This window comes from Notechis scutatus, chromosome 15 (assembly GCF_049901735.1).
Source record: "Notechis scutatus isolate UNSWTSFEM ecotype Mainland chromosome 15, rNotScu1.2, whole genome shotgun sequence".
NCBI classification, from domain to species: domain Eukaryota; kingdom Metazoa; phylum Chordata; class Lepidosauria; order Squamata; family Elapidae; genus Notechis; species Notechis scutatus.
Window position 1 is genome coordinate 6202247 of NC_142023.1, and position 10085 is coordinate 6212331.

The 10085-nt window shown below is 53.8% G+C and overlaps 1 protein-coding gene across 9 annotated transcripts in view; it reads right to left on the bottom strand.

Moving 5' to 3' along the window:
- RGS3 (regulator of G protein signaling 3) overlaps positions 1-10085 on the bottom strand; it is a 48115-nt gene that overhangs the window by 2677 nt on the left and 35353 nt on the right. For 5 of the 9 annotated variants that reach the window (XM_087944342.1, XM_087944334.1, XM_087944335.1 and 2 more), the window contains 4 exons: positions 7088-7729; positions 4962-5035; positions 2431-2532; positions 1111-1172 (listed from right to left, as the gene is read on the bottom strand). In XM_087944342.1, coding sequence (XP_087800468.1) covers positions 1111-1172; positions 2431-2532; positions 4962-5035; positions 7088-7729 — 880 coding nt within the window. Of the gene's footprint in view, positions 1-1110; positions 1173-2430; positions 2533-2781; positions 3306-4961; positions 5036-6982; positions 7010-7087; positions 7730-10085 lie in introns of those variants that run through there. The other 4 variants (XM_087944338.1, XR_015745448.1, XM_087944341.1 and 1 more) reach the window with 4 other exon arrangements.

The window sequence follows — 10085 nt, forward strand, 5'->3', positions numbered from 1 at the left end:
CAGGGAAACGGGCAACATAAAAAATAATGCAATAAATAAATATAAAGGGGGAGGGTCAGAGGTGGTATTCAGCGGGTTCTGGCCGGTTCTCGAAAACCGGCAGCGGAAATTTTGAGTAGTTCGGAGAACTGGCAGATACCGCCTCTGACTGGCCCCGCCTCCATCTATTCTCCGCCTCCTGAGTCCCAGCTGATCGGCTGGGTTTCCTTTGGTTTGCCCTGCACAGGAGAACGGAGCTGGAAAGCAGGTTAGTGAGGTGGGGAGGGAATGGGGATTTTGCAGTAACCTTCCCCTGCCACGCCCATCAAGCCACGCCCACAGAGCCGGTAGTAAAATAATTTGAATCCCACCACTGGGGAAGGTACTTCTGTTTTTTCACCAAGGACCCAGCTAGGCAACTATTTTATGTCAAGAAGCAGATTCTCTCTTAAAGAAACTGTGAAGGACTTTTTGTATCCAGAGGAGAAGTTGGATTCAGGGGACTTTTGTTCGATTCAGTATCTCTGGGCATATGAGAGGGAGCTGTTCCAAAACTCACCCCAATTTCTTTAAATCGAGTCTCTCAAATAGAGATACAGGGGTACAAATAATATACATCTGTCTTTCTGGAGGATTGTTTTTTGCGTATGTGCACAAAGCTTGCAGCATAATCACCTGGCACGCAAAAGCCCCCAGGCCCAAGTTGCTGCAGCTCTGGTTCTGTGGGCATCGGGGAAGGGGGTGCACAGTGATGGGGAAACGTGCTTTGGAAATCTTGCCGCTAGTCACAGCATGCAACTCTCTGATTTTCAAGTCATCCAGGTGCTTGGCAATATTATTGTTAGCAAAAGCCGTCTACTTAAAAATTAAGTATCCTCTGCCACAAAGAAGTACCAAGATCCCATAAGCCAAGGCAGGAATGGGAGACAGCAGGGGAAGGAAAGGAAAATAACAGCTACCCTAAAGCTTTGTTCTATTCCCATCCCTGAATGTTTTAAGATCTGTGTTTGGAATGGAGGTTATTCAAGCTTACTCAAAAGAAATGCTGTCCAATCTTTGACAATTTTAATTCAAACACTTAACAGCAATCTGACTTTTTTAGAAACTCAACCCCAGAAAAAGGCTCCTTACATTTATGCTGCAGCAGCTTTTCCAGTGAGTCTCCCCATTTAAGAGCTTCTTCAGGAGGGGGCCTGAAGGGAGGCAAGGGATGGTGAGAAGGAGATTACTTGAATCACGTGTCACAAAGGCCAGTGAAAGATGGGACCACTGCGGGAAGGAAAAATAACTCCCCAGCACGGGGGTTTATTAAAACGTCTCCTCTTTAAAACTGAAACAATGCTAGAACAAAAATAAATACGTTGACCAAACTAACGTGAAATTTGGAACTTTATTTAACTTGCCTACCAGTGACAAAATCCAAAGGGACACAATAAGAAAAAAAAATCAGTGGAATCAGAGCCAAATATAGTTTGCCACAACCACCCCCACCCCCCGTACATTTCTGCCCTTGCTGCCTCCATGGCTTCCACCAATGCTGGCCACCACCTCACGCACAGCGTCCTGAATGTGTGGTTGTGTCCAGTCAAGGGATCCCAGAACAGGCAAAGGTGCCTGGGACAAAACAGGCCTTGGGTGGGGCTTTGTGGCTTAGTGGTCAAAAAGTGCCCTTTCCCATTGGCAGCCCAGCATGGAGTGTTGACATGGGCACGACTGAGGCTGGCAAGCTCACCCACATCGCTTGTGTCTTAGCTTTTCAATCAGGTTTCCTCCTAGACCAAGGCTCTTCAAACTTGGGCAAGTTTAAGACTAGTGGACTTCAACTCCCAGAATTCCTGAGCTGACATGACTGGGGGAGGAAGTCTGGGAGTTGAAGTCCACAAGTCTTAAAGATGTCTAGTTTGAAGACCCCTTGATCTATAGAATCTATCTTCTATCTCCATCTCCCTATCTACGTTCAGTCTGTCTGTCTGTCTGTCTATCTATCGATCTACCTACATACCTACTTACCTACCTACATCAGGGGTCTCCAACCTTGGCAACTTTAAGCCTGGAGGACTTCAACTCCCAGAATTCTGGGAGTTGAAGTCTGCTAGGCTTCAAAGCTGGCTGGGGAATCCAGGCTTAAAGTTGCCTGTCTCTATCTCTGTCTCTCCATCCATCTAATCCAAGGATCTTCAAACTTGGCAAGTTTAAGACTAGTGGGCTTCAACTCCCATGACCGGAGGAGGAATTCTGGGAGTTGAAGTCCACACAAGTCTTAAAACTGTCCGAGTTGTCTAGCTGTCCTAGACAAAGGAGGTTTCTGCCTTCGGGGATTGGTTCATTAGATTGGTCCAAGTCGTTTCCACCCCGCACCTTGTCTAGCTGCCCCCCCGCCCTTCTTGTCTAGGAAGACAGAGGTCTGGGGGATTTTTCCCCCACCCCCCAGTTTCGCTCCCCGCCGCTTACCGCAGAAGCTTCATCCCTTTGTCGGCCTTGCTCTCAGGCTGCCCCCACAGAGCTTCCTGCCGCTTCCGAAAGAGCCCCAGCCGGTTCTTGACGTCTCGGGCCCTGCAGGGCGGGGAAGCCAAGGGAAGGAGGGTGAGCCTCGAGCCCAGCCGTTGCGGGCCTGGAGGAGACCTGCCGACGAGGCAGCGCTTCTCTTCCGCTCCCGACGCCGCAGCGGTCACGACTCACCCCCCCCCAGCCCAATTCCAAGCAGCCCTTCGGGCAGGCAAAGCGAAAGGCGCTCGGCACTCCCGGACCGGAGAAGCCAGACCGACCCAGCCGGAATCGGGACGGGGGGAAGCGGCCACGTACTCCTTGGTGGTATGCCGCCTCTGCAGGCCTCCCCGGCGAGCGCCCCACAAGATCTCCGCCTGGAGCTCCGCCGCCGGCGCCTTGCTCGGGTCGCGGAAGAAAGGCATGGCCCGGGCCGGAGGGCGCAAGCCTGGCCAGCCGCCTCCGAGAGCCCGCCCGCCCGTCCCTCGCCGAGCGCCCGCCGCATGTGTGACTCAACGCCGGAACGCCGCCTATTTCTGGCCGCCCCGGGCGGCAGGCACCAAAACCGCGGCTATTTTTAGCCGAGCCCGGGAAGGGAGCCCGGGCTGCGCGGGGAGGCGGGAGGGAGGGAAGGAGGCGCGGCGCGGCGCTGTCCGGGCAGCACTCCAGGTGGAGCCGAGAGGCGGGACTGCTTCAGCCGCTTGCAGCTCCGACAGCCGCCCCCCGTTCCCCTTTTCCGTCCTCGCCGGCCCCCGACTCTCCCCTCCCGGCCTCTTCGCCACGATAACGGCGACTAGCAGCCCCCAGAAGCCGCCGGCGCCGCGGAGCAGAGAGTCCAGGCCTGCCCAGTCAGGTGCGGCCCCCCCGCGCAAAAGCCGACGGTGCTTCTCGTCCCGGTTCTCCCCTCCCCGCTCGCCGCTGCAGCCTCGCTCGGGCCAAGGGCTGGGCAAAGCAGCGAAGGTGGGGAGGGGGGGGCGTCCAAAACGGGGAGTCGAGCAATGCTGCCCCCTTCAGGGCAGCAGGAGGAACCGTGCAGGGCTCCCCACCTCCTCCTCCTCCTCGGCTCAGCAGCTGGGAGCAGTTGGGGGCCTGAGCCCCTTCTCAACCCAACGCCCCCCCTGATTAAGGAGCACCCAGAGCCTACGGGAGGTCCCCAGATCTGTGAGGCCAGCTCTCGCACACCTTCAGCTCCCACTCAGGACAACCCTCCTAAGGGGGAGGGCGGCCCCTGCGTGAGGGAATCCATCCCACCCTCTTCTTTCTTGGAGGGGGTTAGGAGTAGGAAAGAAACCCCCTGGGTCAAACCTCCTTTCTTGCAGGGTTGGGGGGCAATGGGTTGTCCAGGGAGCTGTGGCCTCTGGGAAGTGGGTCTCCAGCCCTCTGGGTGCCCTGCCCCTGTGGCCACCAAAGCTTGTGCTAAAACAACTTGGGTTAACACCCGCCCAGATGAACACCAGATTCTGCCCCTTGCTTGCAGGCAGGCAGAAGATGAGACGCTGGGCCAGGTATGACTAGGAAGGGGGAGGGGGTGAACCCTACATCCCTCTGGAGCAGGGGTCTCCAACCTTGGCAACTTTAAGACTTGTGGGCTTTCAACTCCTAGAGTTTCTCAGCCAGGATCTCTGGGAGTTGAAGTCCACAAGTCTTCAATTTGCCAAGGTTGGAGACCCCTGCTCTAGTCCAAGGTCTTCAAACTTGGTCAGTTTAAGACTTGTGGACTTCCAACTCCCAGAATTCCTGAGCTAACATGACTGGAGGAGGAATTCTGGGAGTTGAAGCCCACAAGTCTTAAAAGTTGCCAAATTTGAAGACTGCTGGAATAGATAGAGAGAGAAGGGATAGATAGAATAGATAAAGAGAGGTAGAATAGATAGAAAGAGATATAAAGAGATAGGATAGATAGATAGATAGATAGATAGATAGATAGATAGATAGATAGATAGATAGATAGATAGATAGATAGATAGACAGACAGACAGACAGACAGACAGACAGACAGACAGACAGACAGACAGACAGACAGACAGACAGACAGACAGACAGACAGACAGACAGACAGATAGATAGATAAGATAGATAGATAGATAGATAGATAGATAGATAGATAGATGAAGCAAGGGTCTTCAACTTGGCCAGTTTAAGACTTGTGGACTTCACCTTCCAGAATTCCTGAGCTAACATGGCTGGAGGAGGAATTCTGGGAGTCGAAGTCCATAAGTCTTAAAGCTGTCACGTTTGAAGACCCCTGCTCTAGATGGACTAGGGGGCAGGGAGGGGGACGGAAGGCAGCATGGCCCCTGTCATATGTGTAAGAGGTGGGTTTCTGAACCTCCACCGTTTGCTTTTCCTTCTGGGGCGGGGTCTGAACCAATGGAAATTTGCTCCTGATTCACAGCCTTGTGTTCCGAGACCAAAAAAAACCCGACGGTCAAGAGAGACGCTTCCACCCGCTCAGGCTGGTTTGAGGGAAAGGAGCCACAAAGCACAGTCGCACTTACATTGCCTTGTTCATCTTGTGGGCTGCTCCTGAGTCCCAAACTCCTTCGGGGTCCAGCATCTGCTGCTGCTGCTGCTGTTGCCACCATCGCCACAATGGGAAGGTGGGCGGGGGAACAGAAAGCAGGTAAATTCAACGGAGGAGTTAACCATTTTCAGTCCTTTTGCTACCGCTCCCTTTGGGTTATCCATCCTTCGCTGTCTGGGAGGGATCTGGGCAGACACTTCCAAACACTGCGAGGCAAGCCAGCCAACCATCTTTTCAAAAGCGGGGCTTATTGGCCGGACCGAAGTCCACGCGGAAGGAACTTCCTTGGGAATCTCCCCCCCGGCACCCGGAAACCGGGGCGAAGCGTGGGAAACCGTGTCTTGGTCAAGCTCTCCTTCGCTGCTAGGGGAGGCTTCCGGGCCCTATCAGGAAGCCAGCGCTCTGCCTGCCTGGCAAAGGCATTCCTGGGCCTTTCGGGTGCGCCAGATGGGCTCGAGCGCATTTCCTCTCATTGTTGAAAGGGGTTTCTCTGCTCCCGGGGGCAGGAAGTGGCCAGGGCTGGCCTCTTCCAGCAGCAGGCAGCCGCCCTAGAAGGCAGACTGCTCTGCTTGGCACCGGGGTTATGCTGCTCGCAACCCACCTGACGGTGTGTGACAGGAAGAGTGCTGGAAGGGGAGGTGGGCTCGGCTCTGGGCAAGGGGCCTGGCTGGCCCTGAACTCTCACTCTGCTTCTCTGCTGGAGGTAACCTAGGCAGGACTGGAGTTCTTGTGAAGGGGGAGCTGCTCCATAATTCTTAACAGGCATCGGGCGGTTTCCTTTCTTCTTCAGTCTGGAGCCTCTGAGGAATCCAGAGACCTGCCTGGCATATGAAAGGTAATGGGAAAGGCCCCCCAATTCCCCACTGGAAGTGCTCTGTTCCTGCCTCTCCACGGGTACTAGAGTTCAGGATTGAGTCACTGGCTTTGGAAAAGGCAGCTGATCCTCTTCTGCCTTGGCAGGGAGTAGCCCCGCACAGCTGCCGAATCCCCCTCCAGAAGCCACGCAAGCACCTCTGGGCCCTTCATAGCAAACTCTACTGGAGAAATGGAAAGGCCCAGCAATCATTCTTTCCTGCATCTCTCTGGAATGGCCAGTCGCTTTGGACACATCCCCATGGGCTGTAAATGGCAAACCTATGGCACGCGTGCAACAGGGGGTACGCAGAGCCATTGGTTCAGGCATGCGAGCCCCAGGCAAACTTACCTCACTGTGCATGCACACACCTCCCGGCTGATTTTTGGGCCTTTTTCAGCCTCGCAGAGGCTTGAAGGGACCCTCTGCAGCCTTTGCAGGCCGAAAAATAGGCCCGTTTCGTCACTTCCTGTATTTCCAGAAATAGTGGAAGTGACGCAATGGGCCAGTTTTTTGGCCTGCAAAGGCTGCAGAGGTTCCCCTCAAGCCTCTGCGAGGCCAAAAAAAGACTTCAAATGGGCCGAAGATCAGCTGGGAGGTGCAATGCAGATAAGGGGGCAGGCGGGATGGGGGGATCACACACGCCTGCACAGGGGGCTTGGGGGTGGGCGTGCGCATTGCCTTCTGAGTGCTGGCACGCGAGCACGCCCACATAAGCATGCGCACAATTTTTGGCACAGGAGCAAAAATAGGTTAGCCACCACTGCCCTAAGGGGCAGCCAGCACACATTGCGCGTACAAACAGGGATAAAGATAATGTGGAGTGATGCCGCTTCAGCGAGTAGCATGCTGGATTCTTATTAGTGGTGCACGGGATTTAAAATTATGAGTTTAGTGGTCCCTGGGGTCCAAAAGGTTGGCGACCCCTGACTTAGAAGACCGAGAAATGCTATTTTTCAAAGTAGCTCTCTAAATAAACTTGAAAACTGACATTTCTGACATGCCGAGAAAGCCGGCTGAGTCAAAAGGCCTCGTCCAGCCTGGGTCCCTGAAAGGAAGCCAAAAGAGGCCAGAAGCAACCGCGTGCGTCGTGCGAAGCCAGTGGCATGCGATCCGCATTCAAGATCATCCCTACCCTGAACTTTCTCTGACTCTTCCTGGCACGACTGCTCCGAAAGGCACCCATTGAGTGCCCCTCCCCATCCACCCTCGTTATGGCACCCAGGCACACCCAGAGGCTTGCCTACCTTCCGATTCCCAACGAAGAGCAGCGTGAGTTGGTGGATGGAGCCCCCATTCTTCAGAAGCTGTTTCTTGAGGCTCTGTGGAGATGGCAGCGTCCAGCCGGCGGTGGGTCCTTGCATCTCGGTGTAATTCAGGCTGGTGTCAGAGGTGAAGCAATGGCCGGCTCGGGGCTCCTGAAGCAGGCTGCCCTCGCTGTGAGTCCGACGCCGCAGAGAGTTCTGCACACTCAGGGTGCAGGCCGGCTGACAGGCGGACGTTTCGAACAAGCTGCAGCGTTTTCGGTGCCCCCTGGCCAGATAGGCCTCCCCGCTGTCCTCCTCCTCTTCCTCCTCTTCCTCGGCCAATTCCTCTGGACCGCTGAGCTTGAGGCTGGTGAGGCAGGTCAGGTCTGGATTAAAGGCACCCTCCACCTGCAACTTTGGGATTGTAAAGGCAGTGGGGCCACTGCAGGGCGCTTCCTGCTCCTTCTCCTCGAGGTGGCGGGGCTGCTTCCCCTGTTCCATCGCGACGCCCTGGACTCCTGCCACAGCTTCCCCTGTCAGCCCCTCTACGGAGTTGCCCCTCACAGGATAGGCAAGGCGGCTGCTGTCATCCTGCCCCACAGGGGGCACTGCCCCTAATTTCGCAGCTGCTGGCTCAAGCATCTGGGGGGAAACAAAGGGAAAGGGAAATGTATGGTTGGAAATGGGACAAAAAAAGTTTCCAGCATCCCAAGTGATCCTGGGAAGGTCAAGCGGAGGCTGATGTCTTGGAACAAGGGTCTTCAAACTTGGCAAAGTTGAAGACTTGTGGACTTCCAACTCCCAGAATTCCCGAGCTAACGTGACTAGAGGAGGAATTCTGGGAGTTGAAAGTCCACAAAGCTGTCAAGTCTGAAGACCCCTGCTCTATCTGATACGCAGCTCTATCATTCCCCTCTGTTGTAATGGTTTCCTGTATCACATTGCCCCTCCAGGTTTCATCTCTATTGTTCCTGTGATGCATTTCCTGTTCTTGTATTACTCTAACACAAGGGTCTTCAGACGTGACGGCTTTTAAGACTTGTGGACTTCAACTCCCAGAATTCCTAAGCTAACGTGACTGGAGGAGAAATTCTGGAAGTTGAGGTCCACAAGTCTTCAAGCTGTCAAGTCTTCAAACAGATGCTTAAGCACCTGGGGACAGCCTTCCCCAGATACATCGGGAGCGTTTCCTCCCAATAAGGGGCCAGGGGTTGAGACCGCAAAGGCTGCTTCTTCCTAGGTGCTCACCTCCCACCCCAGTCTTTGCATAAAGCTCTCCCCCTCCCCCCCGGATTCTGTATTTTGGAACCAAAGAATTGTGGCCCAGAGCCCTAACATCAACTAGCATCCAGGCCAGCATATATATACACTTTCCATAGAGGGGGCCGCTCAGGCTGAGGTCACTCGCATCTCTTCTGGCCACAAGCAATAATCTTCTGTTATAGTCTTTGCTCCTAAATTTTGTGTGAAAGGCCCTCCCAACTTCCAGATTATATTCTGAAAATCACTCTCAAAAGCCCGTCGGGAGGAAGCTTCCCTCTCCCCTTTCAGATCAATTGCCCCCATAAGGAACCAAGGAACTGGCAAAGAACCTGGACTGGGGATGGCAGCTCCCCCAAAGAGTCAGGGGCTGCCCTTAAATCCCCAGCACAGATGCTGCGATGCTTGGCTTCTGCAGGGTGGAAAAAGTGACCAGCTCGCAAGAACTTACGAATCGTAGGTGCTTCCGGCTGCCGTTTCTGGGCAAGTAGTTTGCAGGTCACGCCACACCCGAGCCCCAAATCTGAGAGCGGCACCACTGATTTCTCTACAAAACCGCTTGGCTCGCAGTCCTGGTCCAAACGAGCTGTTTTGACTTTCAGGGACCCGAAGCTAATTGAGATACCGCTGGTCTTGACCCACACCTGATCCGAATGCTGCTGACGTTCCCTGTCTTGGCTCTAGTGTCCCACACTAGCCGGAATGCTTAATTGGACAACTGAGGTCCGACGGATGTAAATAAGGCTTTAAGCTCAGGAAACAAAACAGAGCTGGGTCAGGTTCTAACCTGTCTCCTTGGCTCAGTGGGAGCAAATTACAAGAGATGGTCCTTTGGGGTGGGCAGGAGACATAGGAGAGGGAATGTAAACACCCTGTTGTTCAATCAACCCTTGTGCCACATCATGGAAAGGACCTGGGGGCTCCCCTAGGAACGGAGACAGATCACACACTGAACACATCCCGTTTTTCCACTGAGCTGAGCTGACTCATAGGGTTGGCCTTCGGAGGAGGCCGATGCCACAAGAGAGAGATTTTAAACACTTCCTATTCTCCCCAATTTACCAGAACACACGGAGTTAAAACCCGCTTGAGAAGAACTTACGGGAGAGACGGGAGAGACGAAGGAAGAGAATAAAACCTGACGTATCTAAGAGGCCAAATTTCTGCTTCCAATATCCCCCAGAAAGGTAGCAATGGACAACCAGTGACCAATGCTGGTGGTAAATGTGCGGATCAGCTCTTGCGCTCTCGGTTCGGTTAAAAAGGACTCGCACCCAGGGGTTTTTAAGGCCAGAAGAGGCTTAGCTCTGATCCAGCAGAGCCGTCACACGGAACGTCTTCAGCATTTCTAGCCAAAAAAGAGAAGTGAACTTGCGATGCTTTTAATGGGGCGATCGACTGGATCAATTTCCAAGTTTTATTCCAGCCTCCTCAGGAGGTCAAACAAGGACAGCACAAGCCCCATCTCTGCCTTCATGGTGTGTGGGAGAGGGAGAGGGGGCTAGGGTTGAACTCACCTGCCTCAGGTAACCTATTGGTGAAAGAGTTTCTGCAAAATCTTTTCACGTTCCTACCCTTCCTATCCACTCACCCTTAAGCTAGAGGTGGGCAACTATGGCCCCTTTATGACTTGTGGACTTTAACTCCCAAAATTCCTGAGCTAGCATGGCTTGCTCAGGAATTCTGGGAGTTGAAGTCCATAATTCATAAAAGGGCCATAGTTGCCCACTCACCCCTT